Source organism: Ctenopharyngodon idella, chromosome 5 (assembly GCF_019924925.1).
Source record: "Ctenopharyngodon idella isolate HZGC_01 chromosome 5, HZGC01, whole genome shotgun sequence".
Lineage (NCBI taxonomy): Eukaryota > Metazoa > Chordata > Actinopteri > Cypriniformes > Xenocyprididae > Ctenopharyngodon > Ctenopharyngodon idella.
This window is the reverse complement of record NC_067224.1, coordinates 37,239,906-37,267,724: the sequence shown is the minus strand read 5'-3', so window position 1 is coordinate 37,267,724 and position 27,819 is coordinate 37,239,906. Positions and strand designations below refer to the sequence as shown.

The 27,819-nt window shown below is 36.8% G+C and overlaps 1 protein-coding gene and 1 long non-coding RNA gene across 6 annotated transcripts; one reads left to right on the top strand and one right to left on the bottom strand.

Moving 5' to 3' along the window:
• Window positions 1-2,431, top strand: LOC127513499 (uncharacterized). The gene is made up of 2 exons (XR_007930420.1): window positions 1-1,217; window positions 1,254-2,431. It is a non-coding gene; the product is annotated as an uncharacterized LOC127513499 (long non-coding RNA).
• On the bottom strand, window positions 674-27,819 carry ypel1 (yippee-like 1). 5 transcript variants are annotated; one of them, XM_051895302.1, is made up of 6 exons: window positions 27,531-27,819; window positions 21,971-22,049; window positions 21,591-21,878; window positions 9,843-9,886; window positions 7,394-7,502; window positions 674-4,163 (listed from the first exon to the last, which is right to left on the bottom strand). In XM_051895302.1, exons 3-6 carry the CDS (start codon window positions 21,705-21,707, stop codon window positions 4,074-4,076), a joined length of 360 nt encoding a protein of 119 aa, XP_051751262.1. In that variant the 5' UTR covers window positions 21,708-21,878; window positions 21,971-22,049; window positions 27,531-27,819; the 3' UTR covers window positions 674-4,073. The 5 variants fall into 5 exon arrangements, with proteins under 5 accessions (XP_051751262.1, XP_051751259.1, XP_051751261.1 ...); XM_051895299.1 differs by lacking the exon at window positions 27,531-27,819 and adding an exon at window positions 26,097-26,353; XM_051895301.1 differs by lacking the exon at window positions 21,971-22,049.

Sequence of the window (27,819 nt, the reverse complement as noted above, 5' to 3'; positions counted from 1 at the left end):
ACACACACACACAAATCTATTAACATGGAAACTTTCCCCTTAAAATGTACAAGTATTACAATAAGTGACATAACTATGCATACAGCACTAAATTACTTAACTTTTTTTATTTTTTAAAATAATAATACAAAAAAATCATTCAAGCCGTCCACTATGGGGCCTAGGCTACAATCTTCCATGTAAATGCATTTATAAACTTAATTTATGCTATTGATGGAATATTCCAAGTTCAATGAAACTTAAGCTCTATAATTTAATAGCCTGCAAGATAGATTATGATATAAATCTAGACCTTTGTGATATCAAATATTATAGAAAATATGTCAGCAATAGTCAAATGCCAATGGCCAAGAAGATTCAAAAGTGATAAAAGCATTTGCTAAAGTTTCTGACAATGCATGGCTTTCATGATGCCACAACTTTTGAATCATAAGCCAACATGTGCAGTGGGTGAGTGTCAGAAGACCAAAAACTGTCTAGTAAAGAAGTTTGACCAACAGGAGAATTAAGTCCTACAACAGCAATGGATACAGACAAGTAGCAAAAGACTAGAAAATGTAATGAAATAACTGCTTTTTGATCATTTTATGAAGGACAGCTGAAGAATTCTTGTGATTTATTTAAAGATATAAAAAAAAAAAAAAAAAAAAAAAAAAATCCAACAAAGCCACAATACCATTTAAGCTTTATTGTGATATCTGATAGTTTACAATACAGTGAAAACAGACAAATGTGACTTTCTTTACTAGGACAGAATGCAAAGCAATGTAATCAGTAAAAAGAAGAAAAAGCTTTTTTTTTTTTTGCATTGAAGAAGAAAAAAAAAGAAGAAAGAAAAAACCAGGCACGACTTAATATAGCCATTATAAACACAACATGCTTTAGACCTTATATTTTAACAGTCCTAAGAAAAGAACTCTGCAAACTTATACAATCGTTTCCTTTGCATACCACTGTAGCCTAAACTAGATGTCGTTTGAATGACAAATCTCAGATTAACAGCTCTAGAAATGTTTGAAACCAGTCACCAAAAGAAACAGCAAAAAAGGAAAGTAAACAGTCTTTTCTACCGCCAATATGAATATGTTGCTGTAAAAGACAAATAACAATTCAAAAAAAAAAAAAAAAACCTAACAAATAATAATTTCCCACTTGGTATTCAGAGAGGCCACAAACTCACTTTTTGGTTTGACCAAGTGATTCAGATTTCCAGATTGGTATTATATGTTAAAAACAACGCTCTCTGCTGAAAGGTTTCGTTTGAGCAATGTCATATTTTTTGGTGCACATTGACAGTGACTGGCTTTAATCTAGTTCTGCTTCTGAAAGCCTTAAGGAAAGCTGTTTTTTTGTAAAACGGTCTGGGCCAATGTTTCTAATGTGAAATTGCGGCAGGTGAATCCAGCTCACCACTGACCATGATGCTAAAACACGACCAGCAGACATTCTGCTATTAGGCTCTCAACAGGAAACTAGCGAAAGATGAAAATCAACTTTAATATTAAAGAAAAAACAAAAGATACAAAGCTCATTATCATCAAGCTAAGAAAGCACACATCAAAACACGCTGTGAGACAGCAAAAGAAGTGTCGTAAAGGAAACAGCACAGAGGAACTAGTGAACAACAGCAAAAACAGCTACAAATAAAGTGAGGGAAGTTAGGGAACACGCATACATGCATCCACACACATACAACTCACTCTCTCTCTGTCGTCATTCACACACAAATATAAAGCCAGAGGTACAGTGAACAAAAGTGCTTCAAGTCGGGGAAGTAGAGAAACTAACCCAGTAGAAATATGTATAAAACCTTAAATATGTTACTTTATGTACAAAACTGTGTGAGAGGGACAATGAATTGTCTGTAACTCTGTATCATCTTTCAAGTAAGATATTTCTACAACTATTTTGTTTGCATTGTCTTTGACTGATTCGAAGGTCACGTGACCTGACTGACCTTATCGTTGACGAACTCCGACTGAGGGTTCGCCACTCGTTCTACTATTGCCCGCCGTCCCACCCGCCCTTAAGCATGACAAAACCTCGATATTTATTCATAATATATATTTATACTTGATAGAAATCTACATTAAATGCCCCTCTTTACCTCTACAGGAAGCAAGCTCCGCCCCCTCCCGCTCTAACCACCCCGCCCCCTTTTATATACTTTGCAGAATACAACGACTGTTTCATAACATCTCTAGCTTTGACATAGAACTATGAAAAAATACTGGATCATATTATGCTTCGGTATAGACTTTCGAGTGGATAGAGGTTCTGTGAGGTTCGTTTCCAAGTTCGTGTCGTTTTCGAGTTCCCGCAGAGCTTCTAGTAGATGTGCTGGGTTCTCGGAGTCATGCGCCGCACAACACAGGAGAGGGAGATTTTTTTTAATTTTTTTTTTAATCTTTTGAAGAGGCACAAGATTCATGCTGCTTAGAGGCAAAGATGTGGAGAAAAGCTACAAAAGGAACGCATGGGCTCGCATGCTCTCAGACAGTCCGGGTAAAGTGCAGAAGGTTTAAAAGTGAAAGCTCTGGATTGCATTTCTCTCTATTAGCAGCAAAAGAATCACGTAACACCACTTTGAATGGTGTCCGATTGTAAAATTTGAGACCTGTTTCTGATGCGCGCATCCAATCGGACGAATTACGAGCGTGGCGAATAGGTCTGCCAGCCTGCGGAAGAAAGCGAAAGCAGCAGATTTTGTGTGTTTGAAACTGGAGGGAGATGATCAAGCCAGCAACCACCCAACCCTGCAAACCATTCCAAGCATCTAATACAATCATTCCATTATTATCAATGAAAAAAGGCCATACAATGGACAGACTTTTGCCTCTAAACCCATGAACAAGGCCTCTGCAAAGTGCAAACAAAGTAACTGCATTCAAGTATGCCATAAACATAATGCGTAAAACACACAGAGCTAACATGCGTGTGCATGTCCTAACATGTGGTTTAACACATAAATTACACATAGCAATGAACATACACATGATTGTAATATCAACAACAATAGTTTTGTAAAATCATTTGGCGTGAAGGGGGATGAAAACGTAATGCAAACATTGTTCCGAGGAGGACACTAGTTTCAGTTTTCCCCTAATGTCCAGTGCATCCAACCGGCTGTCACTTGTCTTGTGTTTTTCTCTCGCCTATAGTGCGGTTGCAAAAATGGAACCTGCCACAAATGCCAACTCAAAGACGGGTGTTTGTGTAATCTCACCAAAAGCACCAGAGGCAACTAAAGCTCCTGCAGGGGTCAGACGCTACTGCTGTACCAGAGTGTCCCACGAATTGCACAGTGAAATCATCCGAGGAAGAAAAACATTTCGATTCGGAAATAAAATGGTTAAAACACAAGGGAGATCATAAATACAAAAACGCTATGCCACTGCAATGCCGAACGCCCAACCCCATCCAAAATATACTGCTACATAGCCTAACCCCGTAACCAACCCCATCTCTTATAATGTATATTAATCGTGTCGGTCGCTACCCCAACGTGAACGGAAAGACAATCGGAACGGGCCGGACTCGGAGAAGGAGAAAAATGCTAACCAGTAACATCAGTCCAACCAGAAAAGGACTAGAGATTCCCGTCGAAAAAAGGGACACACACTAAAACGCACACCTCCCGCTCAATCGCAAAAAGAGTGGAGGATGTTAAACGAAAAAAGTGAGACTGTCTTCTGGATACTGCTTACGAAGAGCGGTTACACATGAGTAGGGCCGAGCACACCGAAACCAGTTAATGGGGCGGAAACTGAGTCGAACAGGAAGGGAGAAGGTTCGGATCCCAAAGTGTTGACATGTACATCTCTGAAAAGGTCCTAGAGAGTCTTTCAGTGACCGTAGATGTCTTTGATACTCTTTCCATCACTCTGCCTTCGAGTTTTGTGATGACCCAGTAGAGATGTCTGGATGTGTCATGGTTGACGTTGGCGTGTGTGTTCGCGCGTGTCTGTGCGTTTTATTTTTGTTTGTGTACGTGTGCGTGTGGTGGTGTCACTCGGCAAAGTCCACAACAGAGCAGCCCAAAGGTCACTGAGCAGAGAGGAAGTAGGCGAAGGTCACTCCCAGCCATTATCTTTGATCATATGAGCCAGCTCGATGATGAACTTGCCTTCTTTGTATTTCTGACTGCTCTCAAATGCATGCTCCTGTAACAGACAAAAACAGACAAAATGTTACAACCGAAAAAAAAAAAAAAAACCCCACTAAGCAGTTTTTCACAAATCAGAAAATATTTTTGTCTACGTAGAAATGTCATGAAAAAACAGGATTTTTCATGCTCTTAACTCTTTCCGCACCATTGACGGAATTTTCCGGCAATCCATGTTTTCACTGTTATACGGTAGGGGGCGCTATTACGCATCTTCTAAAAGAGTAAAGAATCTCCGGATCCAAAAACAAGCAAAGAAGAAGCAGAAACAAGCGATAGAAGCATTGCTTACGCATATGTAAGCTAACGCGGTCATCAAACATTAAACAGCACATAAATCAAAACTGCCAAACGTTACTGAATAAAATGTTGAACTCATGAAGAGGTATATGACTGTGCAAGCTTTGGTGGTGTTGATGGAAGTGATCTACTTGGTCTATGTTTATATTATCGTTCTGAATCCAATCCGGTGGTAGTCTCTCTTCTTTCTTATTTTTGATATGTTGTACGTTCAGATATTCATACAACAAAATATTCTGGGGGGCATGAAACTTTTGGGAAAATTATGCTGGCGGGCAATTTTTGTGTGAAAAAAAAAAACACTGGAGGGGAAAGAGTTAAAAGCTTATAATCTACTATGTAAGCATATACTTGTATTGACAAGACAACAGACTCCTTCACTAGTCCACTCAGACTATGTACTTAAGTTAAGCTACAAAAATCCGCCATTTTTAAGATATCACAGTGGGGCTAATCGAATTGTGATTTTTCTGATAAAAATTGTGATTTAAAATGCTATTTTTTAAACAAACAAAAAATAAGCTCCAGGTTTACTGTGCTTGTTTGTACGGCTACACAATTTTGCCAAATATTTTCTGAGTATATATCAATATGACTATAAAATAAAAATAAGGCAGCGGCTATTTACACTAAGTGCAAATAGCGATAGATGCTATTTATATTAAGTGGCGATAGATTCTATTTACACCATGTAAAAGTATCAGTTCTTTGCAATAAGAGTAAATAGTAATTAGATGCTATTTATACTTTATATTGGCAGATACTATTTGCACCTCAATATTTTTGTACATTAACAGGATGCAATAATATCATAGAGTGTAAATGATTATATTTATTACAATTATTGAATGGATGCTGCCTTATTGGGAGAATAAAAACCCTCCCTAGACCTTCCCCTAACCCTACCCAATAAACACTTTTAATGTTATTAAACACTCGTTCACAGTTTATTTCAACTTTTAGAACATTATTTTCATTTTTATTGAATTAAAAGCCAGATCTGTGAGCCTTACTTACTACTGCTGCGCCACTGAAGACAATGAATTCCGCACATCTTTTTTAAAACTTGAGTGGCCCAACCAGTCATTGGTGGGCAGCGCTAGTGTAAATAACGTTTGCCAACAAGGGACGCTATTTGCACTTAGTGTAAATAGACAATCCGTAATGATAAACAGGGGGGAAATACAATGTTAAAAAGTTGTAGAATATTTAGAAGCCTTTTAATGCTTTCTGTACTACCCCATTAAAAAAAAACATGCTGAAATTATATAAAACTGCTCAGCTTGACTGAAGTCTTTTTAACCCCTTAGGCTGTCTGAACCTCCTCTCACACCTGTGCATTACTCATCTGGACTAAAATCGGCCCACTAGAGCAGTGTTGTGTCATCGTGCCTCAGGATCTAAAAGCTACACTTCCAGCTTCAACTCAGTCGGCCTGAAATAGGAGCTGTTCAAGAGAGTTTCTCATCAGATGATGATGAAAAGAGCTCAGAAAAACTGGTCTGTGATCAGTGTTCCAGAGTGACTTCAATCTGAAGGCTCTGTAATCAAACCTGAAGACTAACAAGACTGAGTCACGATGTAAAATCCCTCTTAACCAATCCTGAGACATGATTAGAGCTCCTGTTTAATCAGGAAGAGAAACAGCTAGGTAAGACCTCAGTACGTGTCATCTACAAAAACTGAGCTTTCTTTTTATCATTACTTTTAGGTTAAATGATTAATAGATTACAAAAAACTTCTTAACATTATACCAATTCTTTTCAAAGCAGAGATATATTTGGATAGGTTGAAATAATATGGCAAACACATTTTGCATTTATTTTAAAGGGATAGTTCACCCCAAAATTATTTGTCATTATTATTTACTCACCCTCATGTTGTTCCAAATCTGTATGAGTTTCTTTCTTCTGTTGAACACAAAAGAAGATACTTTGAAAAATGTTGGTAACCAGATAGTTGATGGCACCCATTGACTTCCATAGTATTTTTTGCCAGTGGGTGCCATAAACTGTTTGGTTACCAGCATTCTTTAAAGTATCATCTTTTGTGTTCAATAGAAGAAAGAAACTCATACAGATCTAGAACCTCTTGAGGGTGAGTAAATGATGACAAAATTATAATTTTTGGGTGAACTATCCCTTTAATAGCTCATTACTGATCCATATGTACATTAATCAATATTAAACCATATTTCGTATTTATTTACACGACTGTTCAAAAGATTGGGGTTGGTACGATTTTTTAAGCGAAATACAGTAAAAGCACTAATATTGTGAAACATTAATACTTAATATTATTAATTTAAAATAGCTGCTTTCTATTTTAAAATATATATTTTATAATGTAATTATATAAGTGTCTTTATCGTTCGATTAATGTAATGTGTCCTTGCTGAATAAAAGTATTATTTTTATGATATTTCAAACTATTTTAAAAGCACATTACAGATCTGTTAGGCATTATATTATGAGGTAGTGTTTGTTTTAAGGATGTATTAATGAACGTTATTTTGAAGTGTTATTGGTACTGATCTGTTAGGTGTCTGCTATTAGAACTGCATATGAAAACACAACAGCATGAACACTTGTAGCATCAAAGTCGGCCATAATTGAGCTGTGAATAAATACATATATAGGAGCTAAATGTGTGCTGGACAGCAGCGAGAAGCCAATGCAAGGGGATGTTAATTTCGGTCACTGGATCCCAGCTAAGTAACAGGATATCAGAAGACAAAAATAAAGAAACCCACACAGCTCAGATTAGCCAACTGCTGTCACTGCAACTGCAGAACATGTCCTCTGACAAGCACATATCAGCAAAGTGCAACACCTCGGAAGTCGTAACAAAAAGCAGCTTGTATTGTGATCCAAGAGTTTAAAATAATAGTCTATAATTTTGCGTGTAATGGAAGGAGAGTTAACTTACGTATTTCCAGCCCAGAGTGGTTTTACAATTTTCACAGTAGATGTCTGCCACAGCATGTAAACCTGTTAGGAGAACCCTCTCCTCTGCTGGACCACAACCGACATTCACACTGAGGGAAAAGAGGTAATCAGTGGTCAAAATTATGATTCATGTGACTGACCCGTTTTCTGAAAGTCATTGTGGGTAACCTTTATTGGATGACCACTAAGTAGGTCAGAACCAGTACTAAAGCAGATGTGATTGCTAACACTGCAAACACTGTCTACGCTGGAATTGAGTGAAATTAAACAAGAATACAGCTAGGGTAACTTTGTCAGATTTTATTTTAGTATAAATCCACTGGCATTAAAATAGACTATGCATTGGCTATTTTAGAACAAATAGACCATACACACACAAACTGCAGCATTCAATTCAATGCAATTTACTTAAGAATGGTTTAACAGATGATTTACACAGAAATTTGTTCTGCTTGTCTTTAATGCTTGTCTCAATGTTAGTAATGCTGCAAGCGAGTATATATATATATATATATATATATATAGAAGCAAAAGATTATTTAAATATTTAAATTAGTGGGCAGAGATCTGATGCATAACGAGCTCAAAACTTATTTATATAAATGATTAAAATTCATATGAATACATCTCAACTTACTACCATTCAAAAGTTTGGGGTTGGTAAATTTTTTATTTTATTTTTGTTTTTATGTTTTTGAAAGAAGTCTTATGTTCACCAAGGCTGCATTATATTACTACAATTTAAAATAACTGTTTTATATTTTAATATAAAACAATTATATATATATATATTAAATAATTAAATTTATATTATAATATTATATATATATATATATATATATATATATATATATATTAAATTAAATTTTATATTATAATATTAAATAAATAATTTTATATATATTATATATATAATTTTAACATAAATTAATTTAATATAAATTACAATTTAAAAATGCAATTTATTCCTGTGATGCTGGTTTGATGCTCAATAAACATTTTTTATTATTATCAATTTCAAAAATAGTTGTGCTACTTAATTTTTATTCATTGATTAATAGAAAGTTCAAAAGAACAGTATTTATTTGAAATAGAAATCGTTTGTAACATCATAAATTTCGTTACTGTCACTTTTGATCAATTTAATCCATACTTGCTGAATCAAAGTATTAATTTCTTGAAAAAAAAAAAAAAAAATCTTACTGACCCAGAATTTTGAACAGTAGTGTATGATATCTGTAAATAATGTGACGTGCATAAACAGGCTTTTCCAGTGCTGATCATTTATAACACGAGTGATCTAATTTTTCAGCCAACTAATTCTGATGCAATGCAATTCTCACATACACTTCCATAAAGTTTGTATAGGCATACATTGTATTATTCAGTTCATTTCAGTATTCAGAATATTTCAAGGGACACCAAAAGAATCTTCCTTGTGTTTACATTTGAAGCCGAAACTTCCTCATGTGATGACAGCCGTCTCTATATTTTTGCAATGGCAGTGCGTAACACTGGTGCAGTCTGTGCATTGCCTAAGGAATGTCACAGTTCACTAACACAAACAGTCAACCTCGACTTTATCATCGTAATATCTCACACACACCAGAGCGCTAGCATAAACACACTGGTAGCACAATGCTTAAATATGATGAATCATCAACTCGCATCATTAGATAGCAGTGCTATGTTTAGGCCTACAGCTCTTGTAATATGCAAAACAGCTATAGCCATTCCTCTATGAGTCTCAGACAGAGATATAAGGGATAATGTGCAGTCACCCAGTCATTATCGCAAAATAAACCCTTTCAGGGTGATATAAGACCCTTCTGCTTTGCACTTTGTCTGGGTTTATTTTGCAATAACATCCAGATACTTTATCCCTTATATACACTACAGTTCAAAAGTTTGGGATCAGTATGATTTTTTTAATGCTTTTGAAAAAAGTCTCTTATGCTCACCAAGGCTGCATCTATTTGATCAAGTATATAGTAAATATTTTGTAATATTATTACAGTTTAAAATAACGCTTTTCTATTTTAATATATTTTCAAATGTCATTTATTCCTGTGATGCAAAGCTGAATTTTCAGCATCATTACTCCAGTCTTCAGTGTCACGTGATCCTTCAGAAATCATTCTAATATGCTGATTTGCTGCTCTATTATTATCAATATTGAAAATGAGTTGTGCTGCTTAATATTTTTGTGGATTTTTAACAGATGCAAAGTTCAAAACAACAGCTTTTATTTAAAATAGAAATCCTTTGAAACATTATAAATGTCTTTATTGTCACTTTTGATCATTTTAAAAGTAATTTCTTTAAAAAAAAAAATCACTGATCCCAAACTTTTAAACAACAGTGTATCGTCTTAATTCACAACAAGAAAAATGGTATAAATTGTTGATGTGAATGAGATAATTACTTACACTGAATTAAAGAGGTAGGCTCGTCCCTGGCTGCCTTGGAATGACTAGAGAGACAAAAAAGAGAAATATAGAAATAAGAGAGAATATAAAATTATATAAAAATAAGAGAGAATATAATGTTATATATGAATGATAATGTTAAGATCAGAGTTCTCCCACACTGACAGATCCATCGGACTCGCACTTGGTTTTCCATGAAAGACTCACTAAGAGGCATTAAAAGAGGGTGTGGGTGTTATGGTGCTCTCTCTATGTTTGTTTATGTGTGTTCGTGTGTGTGTGTGTAGACGTTCATGGAAAGTCTGCCTGAAACACACTGTGTTCTGACAGCCAAGCTCTGGTCACAGGCCAACATGTGTATTTCATAAATGGTTCTTAGCATATGTGTGTGCAAGTATGAAACAGTGTTTCTCTTTAGAAAATGTGTGTGTATGTGGGTTTATGACGCTCTACATAAAAAGCTCCACACATTGAGCTGACTAGCAGAGAGTGAAGGAACAGAGGTGCTTTTATTCCTCACCATAAAAAATGGAGATAAAGCTGAACACTGAATGGAGTCGCTTCTGTTGGGTTTCCATTCAGTGTTTAACGAGATAGTTCACCCAATAATGAAAAGTCTGTCATCATTTACTCAAGTTGGTCCAAACTTGTATGGCTTTCTTTCTTCTGCGGAACACAAAAGGTGAATTTTTGAAGAATGTCCTAGCCACTCTTTTCAGTATAATCAAATCTGTCAAGTCCCAAAATAATACACAAAATAAAATACATAAATAGATAAAAAAAAAAAAAAAATTAAGTAAATAGATTAATAATACAAAAAACATCCTAAAAGTACCATAAAAGTGATCCATACAACACAAATTTCAGAACAAATTTAAACTTTTTAATGAATCGGTTCATCTAGTTTATTAAACCGATCTGAATGATTTGTTCATAAAGTGTAATTATTTCAGTTGATTTGTTCATAAATCTTAATTGAGTTTAACTCAATGACTCAATGATCAGGTTTCAACTGTTAACAGCTTTCTACGGAGGATTGTCAGTGATTAGACTTAAATTTTGGTTTGTTCCTCACATAAAGCTTATACAAAAACATTAAAAGTCAAACGGGCTCCTTTATGACTTGAAGCTCTCCATTCCCCATTCAGTGTAACTGCTTGGAATCACCAGCATACCACTGAAAATATCTTCTTTTTGTGTTCCACAGTAATTATTATGAGTAAATGATGACAGAACTTTCATTTTTGGTTGAACTAATCTCGTAAGTGTTTTTCTAATCATATGTGTCAGATGTTTTTTAAGCTGTCTGTGTCCCTCCTTCTTCTCTGTCAGTATCTCTGGCTCCTTAATCTCTTCTCTGGCCACTTTCTTCTCTCTACTATATCTCTCTGCTGATGGTTTTAAAAGCATTAACCTGTTTAGCCTCTACCACACCCTATTAACACAGATAATAGAGTTTAGTCCAAACAACCTGGACTAGCAAGTGTTACGAGTTCAAACATACTTCAGCCAAGTACCCAGACAGCACTGCTAAAGCATCAATGAACAATATATAAACAAGTCTGGAACAACAAAACTTTCTTTAAATATTATTTGGTATATTATTATCAGTGGTCGACTGATATAGATTTTTTGATGGCCAAAGCCATTATCACACTATTTGATTTTAATTTGAAAATGCTAAGTGAAATGAATCAATGTCAGGGCCATAACCACCATAGGCATTAAGGAGGACAAGCCCCCCCAATAATTGGAAATGGCCAAATTGACTTTTAGTTTTTTACAGTGAAAGAGGGCTTGTGTGGTAAGATATAAGCAGCTAAACATTTAATATTTGACATATGTTTTACGATGGACATGTTTAACGATCCACAGTAACATAGAGTGATGTAAATTACTCAGCTTTTTAATGTAATTTCTCCATTTTGAATTGAAAAAGATGTCATTCAATGATGTCATTCATAACTAAATGTGACGAGACAAGACTTTTTTTTTTACATTTTTGACATATTAGACATAGACATACAAAAAACAAGTGTGAATGTGTGCATATTTTTCATTAAAATATTATTTGCACAGAGTTTAAATGGACTACTTCATAACTTTAGGCTATAATTAGACCTAGAACTTCTTTTACCGTTCTTCTTTATTCCCTTAAATCCCTTTTTTAGAAAGGAATTTTAACAACTTTACGAGACACTTCACATTCAGAATGAGCAATAGTTAAAGTGACACTTGCCTAAACACCACTAATAATGACACTCAGTGATGGTGAGAATACACTGAGGAGACTGTGAAAAAATACACCAGAGAAAAGTCGGTCTGAATATTATAGTAGTAAGTCGTGTGCAAATGTTTCACAGACATATTCATGGATGGAGCACTGAGTGCTCTGACACACCAGCTAAAAATATGGATTACCAAGAACATGTGTGGTGCTTTTCAGATTAGGAAAGCTTTCTGGCCAAACTTAAAACGGTTTTACCACCAATGCACTTAGTCAAAAAAAAGAATACGTCCATGAATTTTCAAACTATACGCATTTGTATGCACATCCGTGAGTTTTCTACAAATGCAGCGCATGCTTGTTGTTGGTGTAGGTGGTTGGATTTAGGCCAGTCCTGGTAACCAGCTGTCATCCTCGGTCGCAGGAGCTGGGGCATGGGCGAATCGGCTTTACTTTTCCACTGCCGGTGACCCGAGTATAGCTACAAGCCTAATAAAGACTGTTAAAGCCCACAGCGGCTGTCTGCTCTCTTTTAAGAGGAGTGTCTATCCAGCTCGAGCTGAAGGCAAACGGGTAATTTTATAGGGACATTGACACAATGAAAGGCCCCCAACTGTGTCGTTTAACACTAGGGGACAAGTAAATCTGGCTGTGGTTACAATGGCGATATGTGCATAATGCACATGAGAATGAAAGGAGGGGCAAAAGCTGTGCATTTAGAAGGAAGATAATGCATTCAAGCCAGATCAGTGAGATTTAATTACATATCTGCCTCCATTATTTTGTCATCATTACAAAAGCTGCATGCTACAGTCCTGGGAAACATTCAGCGCAAATAAGCAAAGAGAAACATTAGTAACTGTTAAAAGTGTTTCACATAAGCGTCCGATTCAGAGTTTCTCTTTATACTGCATTCATTACAGTTACTTTTTTGCAGCAGAAATGACCTTCCAAGTGTTCCAAGTGACTCGTTTCTTTAAGGTTTTTGAGATATATCTTGAGGATATCTTGGTAAGTGTTGCTTGGTTTTCAACTACTGTAACCATAACAGCAGGCCACACAGAAGGGATCCCTGGGATTCGACAACTCGCTCATATTTGCCAGTGGTAAATTAATGAACACTTAAATGTTTTTCCCCCATGACAAGGGCCAAGGCTATTTAGGTTAAGCTGCAGATGCAATGAAGTGTAGATTAATTATTTAAAATGGTGATTTGGACCGTGGGGCCTAATGCATAAAAGCTGCATACAAAAAAGGGGGCTTTTGCAGGAGTTAATACAATTTCCTTCATCAGGATTTACAAAAAACTTTCAGAACCTTCTACCAAAGCTATGCACACTTGTACTGGTGTTCTCATTTTAGCGACTGCAGAGGTCAATGAGCACAAAAAGATTCAAGAACTAACTTTAGCCAATTCAACAGTAAAGGGACTGCTTATTTTACAAATATCTTTGGGATAATCAATTGTCAGCTGTCAAACTGTGATTGCCTTTGGCCAAAGTAGTACCTACATTTTAACTAGTAGTCACATTGATTATTCAGATCAATTTAAAACAATCTCACCAATTAGCTATATTAAAGGATTAGTTCACTTTCAAATGAAATTTAGCCCAAGCTTTACTCACCCTCAAGCCATCCTAGGTGTATATGACTTTCTTCTGAAATATTAATAAATATCCTGACACATCCGAGCTTTATAATGGCAGTGAACAGGGTTCACAAGTATGAGCTGAAGAAAGTGTCTCCATCCACATCCATCCATCCATCATAAACTTGTACTCCACACGGCTCCAGGGGGTTAATAAAGGCCTTCTGAAGCGAAGCGATGCATTTGTGTAAAAAATATTCATATTTAACAAGTTATGAAGTAAAATATCTAGCTTTCGTATTCAAGTTACGAAGAAAGTGTAAACTGGTGTCGCGTCAGTTAAGCTTTTTCCGTAAGTTGAATAGGGAAGGCGTAGGATGTAGCGCAAGCTTTATGAACTGCAAGTTTTACACTTTCTTCGTACATGAATACAGAAGGCAGTCTAGCGGAAGCTAGATATTTTACTTTAGATCTTGTTAAATATGGATATTTTTTTTTTACACAAACGCATTGATTCGCTTCAGAAGGCCTTTATTAACCCCCCGGAGCCGTGTGGAGTACATGTTTATGATGGATGGATGTGGATGGAAGCACTTTCTGCTCATACTCGTGACCCCTGTTCACTGCCATTATAAAGCTCGGATGCGTCAGGATATTTATTAATATTTCTCAGATTGTGTTCATCAGAAAGAAGAAAGTCATATACACCTAGGATGGCTTGAGGGTGAGTAAAGCTTGGGATAATTTTCATTTGAAAGTGAACTAATCCTTTAAGACATCAAATGGTAACAAAAGCCATGTGCCAATTTAGAATATAGACAGGGAATAATCCATAAAACATACACTACCATTCAAAAGTTTGTTTTTTTATAAGAATTTTAAAGATGCATTAAATTGATCAAAGGTGGTAGTAAAGAGATGTACAATGTTACAATGTTTTTTATTTCAAATAAATGTCAACATTGATAATAATAATAATAAGAAGAAGAAGAAGAAATGCTTCTTAAGCACAGAATCAGCATATTAGAATGATTTCTGAAGGATCATGTGACACTGAAGACTGGAGTAATGATGCTGAAAATTCAGCTTTGCATCACAGGAATAAATTATATTTTAAAATATATTCAAATAGAAAACATTTATTTTAAACTGTAATAATACAATATTCCTGCTTTTATTGTATTTTTTATTCAAATTAATGCAGCCTTGGTGCGCATAAGAGACACTTCTCTCAAAAACAGTTAAAAAATCTTACTGATACCAATTTTTTGAATGGTAGGCATGTAAATGAAAAAATTAAATGCATTGCAGATAAAGCAATTTGTGCATACTTAAATTAGCCTATGTACTTCAGTTTGCACTGAAGCTACACAATATTAAGCACCAGAAATGTTTACTTCATACAACACACAAGCCTACTTGAAAATCTCTGAACCACTGCACTCTAATCAATGGAGATTTAGAGCATGTGGCATTGTATTATCACTTCACTTCAAATACCAGTCAGTAGATTTATGGCATCAATTCATTGATTCATGCTCACATCATAAACTTTGACCAGTATCATCCACACATTTGGTCCACAACCGTTGAACATCAAAGAACAGATATCTCTCAGGTCTTTGTGCAAAATGTCTGCAATTCCTCCAACGCAGGCTGATTTTGATTGTGAGGCTAAAACTTTCCACCTGGCTTGAAAACAAAACCACCCATTCTTTCCTGCCTTCATTTATCTATTGGCTAGAGATCTACTCAGCACCGACTGACTGACTTTCCTCCCTCTCTCACTGGCCTTAAACTCTTCTGCTAACGTAACCTGAGATTACTGTTGTTAAAACAGAACAAGTGGGTCATTTACTGTTCCCATCAAAGGCACCTGGCTTAGAGACAAACTGCAGTCAATGCCGGGTTTGTTCTAATTCTTTTCAATCACTACCTGATTGTAGGAGCAGTTATGAGGCACATCTGATAGTAGGGGTTTGGTAATCCACTTTAAATACAGAGGAGGAGAAATGGAGAGATTTACAGAAAAGGGATCAGAACCTGCAACCCATCAACAAACAGATGCAGATAAAGGCGTCTATATGGGCAGTATCCCAACCACTTCATAAACCTACACAGGCAGCAACTCCACACTTCACACAAAAAGAATTCTGTATGGAAGAGCTGTAGCATGTCTCTACCGAACAATACTCAGCATAAAAATACATAGCACACTAAAACAGTCCATTTTTAATTAGATATTAAAAACAGTAAATATGTACATTTCAGTATTAAAAGAAAAATATTTATAATCAACATTTCTCTTGCTTCATCTGTCATCTCGGTTTTACTTTTTCACTACATTTGGCAGAATGCATTCTGGGATCATAATTTGGCAGTAATGAGATTTGTTCATTTCTACATCGTATCGCTTAATACAAATGATAGAGCAATGTCTTGGTCAGGTCAACTAATCGGACGATTTTTGGCCAGTTTTCGAAAAATTGTTCTGCCTGGTGTTACTTACAAAATTGGCCAATAGCCATGTCAATATATGGTATACATTTTCTATTTTCAAATATTATTAGTGAATTTTGGGTACATAAATATATAATATAAATGTAAATAAGTGTAAATAAATTCAGCAATAAATAATTATTTATATAAACTTACAATTGCGAGAAATAAAGTCAGAATTGTGAGTTGTAATTTCAGAATTGCAAGATATAAACTCACAATTCTGACTTTATAACTCACAATTGCAATTTTATAATCACAATTGCGATTTCATATCACACAATTCTGACTTTATAACTCGCAATTCTGACTTTATAACTCACAATTTCAACTTTATAACTCACAATTGTGAGTTTATATCATACAATTCTGACTTTATAACTTGCAATTGCTACTTTATAACTCAAAATTCTGACTTTATAACTCACAATTGTGAGTTTATATCACAGAATTGCGAGATAAAGTGTCACAATTATACCTTTTTTTTTTTTTTTTATTCAGTGGTGGAAACAATCTTCCATATACACACACACACATATGCTTTGCTAAATGACTGCAGTTTTAAAAACTGGCCAAAAGAAGGCATCTTAGAATGTAAAATAATTATGCTGCCAATGTTTTGAGGCATTTTTCGGGAAAGTGCCTTATGGTGCATTATAATTCTGCCAACTATGTTTTGGAGCAGAGAGATTAGATGTGCACATCTTCCAAGAACTTCCAAGGACTATTTTTGTTAGGCACTTTTTTGGGAGGCACACAGTGTAAGGATTTCCCCGCTTGACCAGATTGCTTTAAGTATAAATATCTTGATGTAGTGATATACTACCCAATGTCCCATCTCTGGAGCAGATGGGGTGTCTGTCTGTGAGCCAGAGGGGTGCTTGACGATGACTTACTGCAGCAAAGCCTTAGCTTAGCCTTTCCACAATACTGTCCGCATTCCGTCAGTGATGTTTGATGCCGATCCAATAGTTCAGCATGCAAGTCCTGCTTTTTGTTGGCTAGCACCATGCCTGCTAATCCTTTCTAATGTTGATCCAATTCTTGGCAGGTTTGTGACAGCATAATGCAAGATATCGTGATACCTCACCTCTTATGAAAGAATGCATTAGTAGGACGATATGCATCCTTTCAACGGGGGATTCGCCACAATTAATATATCAAGAATGATTGCATTATATGAAAGATAACAACGAGAAGAGTGAGAAAGATATCTAACACAGCAAGTCTCAGCTATGGTGGCCATGCTGGAAGAGTGAAAGTATGTCATAAACAAATTGACCTGCTTTAACAGTTAAAACAAAAAAGCCACAACCATTTTCCACTTTCAAGCATTAACAAAGGCCTCCATTTTGAAATAAAGTGGGTCATCTTTAACAAAGCCATGTTTACGGCACAATCTAAATGTCAGAATATGTAAGGAACATCTGTTGAGCTTTTCATTGTGTAATGTCTATTCTTGCCCTTAAAATCTCCTCGCAGATAACAGCGCAGAAACAATGTACCCTTCATAATATATACGACCTGCCACCGAGCAGGTCCATTTGTTAATGAAACGAAGATGCGTGCCATGAAAAGAGCTCTTAGGTTTGCAGTAGCTACAGGAGAAAGGTGCTGGACCCATACTATCACCCTCACTGAAATTACATAATCAGCTTAGAGCTAATTCTTGGCGCTGAGGAGATGAGATGGAGAAAGGAAGTTGCAGGCGAGTCCAGTGCAGTCATACACCAAAACCTCTTTTCACCCAGAGCGACACACCTCCCCAGAGTATGTGGTGTTTTTCAAGTACTATAAAGAGCATTAATGCTTTTATTTGGACACACAAACAATCTGTTTGTGCTGGCTGAAGGAAAAGAAACTTTCTGAAAGATTCTGGAGGATGAACGCACTGGAGCTTGAGCTGAAGTCGATTCAAATAAATTTTGTTTTGCTTACTGTGAAATTACATTCTTTGTCCTGAAGTTTGCCCCTGGTCTAACTTCATGTCCAAAAAAGAAAGTCTAACTGGCAAGGGCGCATAAAGTCAGTCAATTAATCTTCATGTAAAGAGGACATGATATTACTGCTGCTCTCCACAGATCTTATTTTAGATTCTGTGTGTATTTATATACAGATTGCAATGCATCACCATTAAGTATCACCAGGCCATAACTTGGTGGTAATAGGATTCATAGAGTACATTTTCGATATTTGGAATGTATTACTTAATATCACAAAAGACTGTGATTTAATTAAATAAGTATATAGGCTGTTTGTGCTGCGTGTTTCAAAGTGAAGTACGTACTTTGCTCACACGATCAGCTCGTGAACCGGTGTTTTCCGTGTCTCAGAGCGGCATTTCACTAGATTTGTAATGAGATGAGTTTGTAAACCTGTTTTCACAAAAACGGTAGTTTTCCACCAAAATAAAAGCTCATCTGCAGTTCCCGTCAAAATAAAAGCTCAAAGATTTATCTCTTGCAAGTGAAGAAGTTAGGACAAAAGTATTGTAATTTCCCTACTGCAGTATAAAGTAAAATAATATATTTATTAAATATTTATTTTCATTTATTTTAGAGTACATTTGTTTTACAATATTCAGGCCTTGTTTCACAGACAGGGCTTAGATTAAGTCAGGATTAGGCCTTAGTTTAGTTAGGACATTCGATTATTTACCCATTACTGGTGTGTATCTTGAGACAAAACAATGGCTCTGACATATTTTAAGATATGTCAGTGCAAGTTGGTTTCCGATAAAACAGCTCAAACATGCATTTTGGTCTGGACTAGGTTTAAGCCTTGTCTGTGAAACCGGGGGATGGGGTATTATACCGGGGGATAATATACAATTATTTTAATTATTATATTCTATTTGTTTGGCTTCCTATAACACAAGTGTGGATGTAATGTAGACTGAGACACTATATCACAACTAAAAAGAGGGTTGAGTCCCCTTCAAAGTTCAAAGTCAAAGCACAGACTTTTCTCTTTGTTCAATTTGACACTGAATATGGGTTGGAGCTCTTAATTTTGAACTCTCAAAGTGAGCATGCCCCTAGAAGTTAAGAGGTTCAGCCCCCATAGTCTCGCAAAATCCTGTGGGAATTACTGTATATATATATATATATATATATATATATATATATATATATATATATATATATATATATATATATGTGTGTGTGTGTGTGTGTGTGTGTGTTCTGTTTTTTGTTTGTTTGGGTGGAGTACATTTAAACTTGACCTGTTTGTAATCTTAATACAATACTACAATACAGGATTGCACCACTGCATATCAACATAATCTATGACCTTAAAACAACAACAACAACAGTCTCTAAATATGTCATGGAAATACAAGTTAAACAACATTCCATTCCTCAGGTCAAAATAATTAAACGTTGCTGGATCACTTGGCAACTTGTGAAAACTTAGAGGACACGTCAAACAGCTTCAGATTTATGACACATAAAGCAGCTGTTGTGGCTTCTTTTTGTACGTGAGAATTTTGAATTTGACATGATGATCCTTCACTATAAAAAAATGACAAAGCTAATTTAACTGGGGCCGGATTCATGAAATTCTTAAGAAGCCAAAGCCAAGAAATTTTTTAAGATATATTTCAAGAAGTTTATAAGAATGTTCAAAAGAGCAATAAAAAATATTTTCTTAAAAACATCCTTTTTTCCATAAGAAGAAAATGACACGCTTTGGTATTATCTGATTGTATGTCGGTTCTTGACAAAATTGCAATGGATTAAAGAACCCAATTAATTCATTCATTCAATCTTCCCTTTGGGGATCTTACCTCCAAGCTTTAGGGCAATTTGTAGGTTAAAGGCCAATTCACACTGCACCGGGAGTTGTGGCCTAATGGTTAGAGAGTCTGACTTTTAACACGAAAGTCTCAGTACCGGCAGGAAATGTAGGTGGGGTCAGTGAATGAACAGTGCTCTCTTCCACTCTCATTACCCTCAACTGATGTGCCCTTGAGGAAGGCACCTAACTCCCAATCGCTCCCTGGGCGCCACAGCAAAAATGGCTGCCCACTGCTCGGGTGTGTGTTCAATACTCACTGCTGTGTGTGTGCACTTGGATGGGTGAAATGCAGAGCACAAATTCCATACTTGGCTACACGTCACTGTCGCTGTGACTTGCCGTTGGTCGGCACTTGTTTTTGCCAACTGACCATGTTGAATTTGAATTTATCCTCTCTTGGATTGTCTCAGAAATGACGTACTGTAACCTGGTGATTGTTGGCACTGGTCGGTGTGTCAGTGCAGTGTGAATGACCCTTAAGAGGTTATTTACGAGGGTTTTTAAGAATTTAAATTCTGATTCAAAGTTTTGTCTTTAGAACAACCTTAAGAAATGTTTTATGGAAAATAAAATTAAGAAGAAGACAGCTGTCAAAGGGATAGTTCACCCAAAAATGTAAATTCTGCCATCATTTACTCACCCTCAGGTTGTTCCAAACCTTTCTTCTGTTGAACACAAAAGAAGATATTTTGAAGAATATGGGTAACCAAACAGTTCATGGGCACCACTTCCATAGTATGGAAAAAAATATACTATGGAGTTCAGTGGGATCCATCAACTGTTTGGTTATTGACATTTTTCAAAATATCTTCTTTTTGTGTTCAGCAGAAGAAAGAATTTCATACAGGATTGGAACAACTTGAGGGTGAGTAAATGATGACAGAACTCTTATTTTTGGGTGAACTATCCCTTTAAGAAGAATTGTATTCTGAAGAATCTAATTTTCAAATCCCTTTAGCCTGGAAAACAAGAAATCAAACAGGTTAAAGAAAACACCTGTTCCCAGATCGTGTCTGAACTACAAGAGTGTCCGACTGATCCTGACAGGTGCTGTGCATACTGGGAAATGGATCATCTCTTGCAGTAGTGTTAACAGCTTAGCCATCTGGTAGAGTGGCACGTGCCTCCTGTGCGAACATATCCTGCTAAATCCACCAAACAAGATGCAAAGTGTCTGCTGTGGTGTCACACTATACCATACACAAAACGGTACGTCAGTTAGGCTGGTAAACCTATTATGGGTGCTGTCAGGAGACACAATAAGAGTCTAAGCACAGCAGAGACGTGACTTACTGCACGCTGTGAGGTAACAGAAAATGTTATCTAGTTTATTAAACACACATACATATTTATGAGAGCTGTCAGTTCATTTTTCCCCCACTAAGTTTATTTTGCACATTCATTTATTTTCAAATTAAGTACTAGGTAAATCATTTGGCATCAATATTTTTATGTGAGGATCGATCTTCTCGAAACACGCAAGTGTCCCGTGGTTACTGCAAAAGCTACAATGCTTTGAAAGAACCTGAGCTACGATCAAAGTACTGAATAATGTAGTTAATTTAGTAGCATCGCTAAGTTTAGTTAGTTACTCCCCAACACTGCCTGTAAGTCCATTAGAGTCTCCACTGACCTTTGAGATGAGCTCATCGTGATTGGCGAGATGTGCCCGGCAGTGGATGCAGCTGTAGGTTCGGTGACAGTTGGGCAGGTAGGCCTGGAAGGTCTTGGACTTTGTCATTTTTACCATCTCACAGTCGTGGTGCTCCTCACTGGGTTCCTCTGGGCTGGCACTAGACGAGTTGCAGCTCTGCTGAACTTGCTGACAGAAGAAACACTGGAAGATGCAAGCAAAAGCCGTCGTTGTTCTGGAGTGGATGTGTGGCACGCTCCACACAGACACCACAGGAGAAAATACGACCTGGAAAGACAAGGCAAGAAAAGGGCGATGGAGAAAGTCATTATTCATTAGCTTTTACCAAGATATAAAAGATAGGGTAACCTTAAACTGACCTTTAGGCCCCAAAAATCCTCATGATTTTCATCATTTACTCAATTCATGCCATTCCAAAACCCTATGACTGTCTTTCTGCTGTGGAACACAAAATGAGAAATTGCACTGGTTACTTTATCCATGCAATTATGATGAATGGGGACAAGAACAAAAGCACCACAGAAATAGTCCATATGACTTGTAAGCTTCACAAAAACATTCTGGCCCTGTTTACACCTGGTATTAAGACGCGTTTGGTCGATCAGATCACAAGTGGACAATGCTAAATACAGGTGTAAACGGGGTCTAAAACTTTTTGAGCTTGTCCACTTTAGACCACTTCCAGAGGTAGTCGAAAACACATTCGACCGGATTGTAGAGTTGTCAAAAGTCCCGACTTCGGTACCAAGTCGGTACTGAAATTTTAAAAATGTGATGCTTTGAGCGCTGTTGAGCGGATTTGTAAACACCACTGATTGGCCATTTTGTTGACTCACTCATCGGATATGTCTGTGATTGGCTTCAATGATTCAATGAATGCTTCAAAAATGTTGTAAATAGTCATCAATGATGCTCTTCACTGACCGCTTACAAACACGGGAGCGAACCAGTCTGCTGACAGACGCCTGCTTTCAAACGCTCCTGTTCCCACTTTGATCACTGTAGCCAATCACAGACATATCCAATGAGCGTGTCAACACAATGTCCAATCAGAGGTGTTTGTGAATCCACTCAACAGCGCTCAAAGCATCACATTTTTAAAATTTCAGTACCGATTGGTACCGAAGTCGGTACATTTGACAACTCTACCAGATTGCTTTTGTAGTGTAGACGCTCATGTGGTCGAATGTGTTCGAACGGCCACAAAATACAGCCTACTCTTCGCCCGACCAATCGTGTAAACATTATGGGACACACACTAGCCAGACGGGATTTAAACTTTGTCGGCTAAAGACCCAAGTTTGGTTTGAAGACGGAAAACATACCAAGCACAATGTTCTCTCACCATTCCTGATTTCTAACACGCACTCACAGCGTTCAACGTGGTCTTGCAGCTATCAGAGTAGAAACTAAAGCTCTGTATGTTTTTCCATCATCTGTGCGCGTTCAGTTGTAAATTACGTGAGCTTATTTTGTCCATCAGATTGATAGATCTGAGAAAAAAAAAAAAAACATACATTTACCTGCCCATAGATCGAAGAAATCAGGACAGAAGTAGATGAAACTGGACAAAAGAAAGGAATTAAAATACTAGGTGTAAACAGGGATGCGTCTCCCTCGTCAACTTGTAATCCGGTCGATCAAAACCCATCTTAATACCAGGTGTAAACAGGGCCTCTTTTGAATCCGAGTTAATCTTTTAAGAATTGGACTGATTTGACTTGATCCAAATTACCTTGATTTACACACAACAATCCATTGCAGTCAACAAAAGTTAACTTAAAGAGTGGATGAATAACTACTTAAAATTATGGTCTGTATGACTTATGTTGACTTAGAATATTAAATTGCATGGAAAGAGTAACCATTAAATGATGACAAAGTTTTTCGTTTTTTAGGTTGAACTTACATTCATGCATTTAGCAGATACTTTTCCAAAGCGCCTTACATTGCATTTAAGGTATGCATTTTCAATTCAATGCATTCCCTGGGAATCAATCCCATGTGCTTGGTGTTCCTAATGCCATGCTCAACTTGTATGAACTAGTATGAACTCTTTTAAGCATGAACAATTAGTGCTAGAATGGCAAAAAAATATTTACCATGTGCAAATGAGCAGCTAAAATCAGATAAAAGCGAAAGAAAATTTCCTTTTCACCCTTGACAGCTTAAGCCTGTGAAACTGATGAAGTGTGAATAATAAAGATTTTCCCTCCAGTGAATACCACATATTTAACATTCACATTTAGACAAGTTGTTTAAGCATGTCGAAAATGGCAGCTAGTTGCCCTGTGCACCAAAAGGACCAAGCTAAGCTCTATTGCCGCCGTGGGACGCATTGTCCATTACACAATAACATTCAAATCATCTTGCTTTACCAGACCAGACTGCCCCCTTACAGAGCCAATGTAACACTAAAGCAGTGAATTAATTGTGGAAAGTTGCACTTATTTCAACATCAATAATTTTAGCTACAACTCTTCCTTTGATTGTCATGCAAAACCATTGTACATGAACATGGTTATCAAGGTACTATATGCCATGTCATGCCACTGTATCACTGTACCACTTCTGCAGGGGAGGGAAAGTTATAAGGAATAATACTAATTAAAAGGTATTTTCACACTTGCAGATGAATGGTTTAAGGCACTGGCAGATTTTAACATGTGGCTTTTCTAAAAGGCATCTTTTTGACATTCATCATTCCATAGTTCACATTCTGTTCACACAGGCAATCAGAAAATAACAGGAAACTCTGTATAATGCGCTAATGAGGGGCCAACAACACTGTACGCAAAAGAAAAACAGTCACTTCCGCAATAGCACAGGAAGCTCCAACCATGCCGACCAACAAAGCGCGCGAGCTGTCTGCTCCTGTGGCGCCTGTGTTGCCAGATCTAGCTAAAACAAGCAACACACTCTGACTTACCTAACCAAAACAATGCAAAATTAATCTTGACGCTCAAATGTCTTTTCAATAATCATATCCTTTTACTCATTAATTTAAATGTTTCACACATTACAGCTGACCGTTAAATACATCTCAATCGTACACACACGCACACAGATAATCTGAGAAAAGCAGAAATTGAGGACGAAGAGAAACTGGGCTTCTGCGTTTAATAATTATTACATAATACAATGGTATTCGTACAGCAGGTGGGAATATTTGACATTGCTGCTATTAGTGGTCGATCATAAGTCATTGTGATGTGAATATACCAAGTAGCCTACGTATCAATCTCAAATATGCAACTATATTATGTTAACAAGCCCTCAAAACGTACCATAATTCAAGCGACTTTACGTAAACAAAACAAAGTCGCTTACAATAAGCGGAGATGGCAACACTGTCGCGCGTGCATGAAGACAACTAGAGCTCTCTCAGCGCGCGATGTGGCACGCGTCTCGGTGGAAATGAGAACTTTACCTGTAAACATTATATCTATAGATATTCAATATTTACGATATTATTGTTGTTGTTTTTTTTATCTTAAAAATCAGTTAATCACATAAATATGCAGGAAAAGGGCTCGAGATAATTACATATATGTCATGTTAATAGCACGAATTATAATGTAAACAAAAATAAGCGCATAACGTGCTCGCGCAAATTACAAGACAAGTTAATTGGAAACAACACACATCTATAACAGAGTAAAATGTGCGAAAAATATGTTTATAACTGTTCAATTTGTAATGCGGCTACTTAAATAAATGGAAACAAAGGCGCTGAAGTTATAAAATAAAACCAGAGGACGATCGATCTGAAGGAAGATCAGCTGCAGACAAACAAAGGAGGTTCACGAGCGCGTGTTAACCTGACAGGATAAGGCTAATCATGAGCATTATGGCTCCAGAAACAATAATAGCTATAACAAATCCAACCATTTAAGAGCTCGAATAGTCACGTTAAGCCACTAATCACTTATAAATCTAAGCAAGTTACTTATTCAGTGCAACTTTTTCCGCATACGCATCTGTTTGTCTCTTTTGTTTTACTTCCCCGCAAAGTGACAAAACAACTAAAGCAAGATGTTCATAAAAGCAATTGAGTGTGCCAACAATAGGCTACCAGCTACAAAAGGTGTAAATTGATTGTTGTCAGCAGGATCTTTAGAGCAAACAACAAAGAAACCGTGAGACCAACGTGGATACAAAACAAAGGCTCATGCTTTGACAAAACCAGGAAGCGCAGTGACACAGAGACAAAATTTGAGTCTCGATATCTGCACACACAAATGCCAACGTTAAATTGTCATTCTTTCTACCATTTGTGTTTTTATTCCGTACATTTAACTTAAAAAAATCGCGTGCATGCATCCAGCTCCACATTTTTTCCAATGGCAGACGAGAGATTTAGACAGGAAAGGTTTTGAGCTCGAGTAAATTTACTAATACGCACTCTAAAACAATAACCATGTTTTCACATATCAAATATTAAAGTATATTAGTTTGAAATGAACCGAAAACTCGACAACTTACCACTTGAACTGGATCTCAATGCGAAGTTTGGCATAGATTTTCTATAGGGAAGCTGAATATTTTTTTTCCCCTTAAAGTATGATTTGTGATATTTTTATTTATTTTTGGTTTTGATTGTCTTGTCTCCGTGCAGATTCCGTCTGAGATCTCAAAATGAGACTAACTGACAGTTTTGTGTGTCGGTTAGGCTGTACATTTCTCTAGTCTTTGTTGCACTCTTTGTGTTTGTGATAGACTTGCTGCTCTGTGAGTGGGCGGGGCGTCGCATTACTGGCGTGTAAAGCATCCAATAGCTGGGCTGCGAGGGCGTGGCTATCAGCGAAGCGAAAATAATCCCGGATGTGTAAATAAATACAACGCAACACAACGATTACATAGGTTAAGATGATGACTTCATCGGATTCATGTTTTTGCATCATGTCCCCAGCTCTCAAAATAGAGAGCTGCATTCCTAATGAATAACAATTCAATGAAGAGTAATGGATTTAAATGTTTACATTTTAAAAATGAAATATTGATTGAATATTACTTAGAATAGTCTTGCACAATTTGTAGTTATTATAACCCTAACTACTTTCAGTCCTATAATGTCACTGGTTCCTTTTTATTATAATACACCCACAAAGACCACATGGGGAACATGCAATTCACGTCAACACATCAAGACAGAGTCATTACAGAGCAATATTGCTTAATAAATGGTTTGGGACTCGTGTAAGGGTGGGATTCACAGCATGACAGCTTTAAAGAAATGGCCCCATCTTTATGCGTCAGAGAGCATCTGCTACGCCTTATAAATAATAAGTGAAGAGACTGCCTAAAATAAATGATGGTCACAAAAAAACAACCCAGTAGTAACTGTGCACAACGATGCAATGCATAACGTAAAACTTCCGTAGGTATACATTGACATGAATTTCATTGTCATCATATTCACTGACAGTGCGTTGTTCAAAGATAAATAACCCATTTACCTATTGACACAGACAGGCAGACAGACGCAGTGTTCCGACGATAGTCAATACTGATCAATAGTTTCAAAAGCGAACAGGAGGGAGTGAATTCGTGTAATATTTTGAAGTCTTCTGCTAAATAAGGAAGCCTGTCGCGTCGCCACCACTGTCCTGATGATGTCATATGTTTTCATTCTGCGTCCCATTTTATAACTCCGCGCCATGGTAACCCACAGTAAAGCTTTTCACACGGACACAAGGCAATTATTACCCAGCTCACAGAATAAAATTAAGAATAAAGACTGTTATGCTTGACAGCGTCGTGTTTTAACTTGCTGTAGGAATATAAAAACACAGCACTACAATGTGACCTTCGCTGAGGCACTTACGATGGAGTCCTCTTAAAGCAACTCACACATTTGGGTGGTTGCATAGGAACATATCATCAAATTTAAAAATGAAAACATGCCAAATGTTATACCTTTTGGCAGGAAGTGGATCAGTTATTCTCCCCACTGCAGGGTTTCTCATTCAGGAGCGCTGCTGTGGTGTCCGCATGTCACGATGGTCCAAGATGATGCTGTTGTTGTTGTTGTTGTTTAGAGTCTACTGTTCATATTTCCTCCGCTCTGACACTCTTCTCTGCAGAATTTTTTTTTTTTTTTTTTTTTTTTTTGAATGAGACTATGATGCGGTCACGTACGAGGCGGAGGTCGCTATTAGCGTGCGCTCCACGCTCACTTACATTTATACATCTGTCCCATATCTTC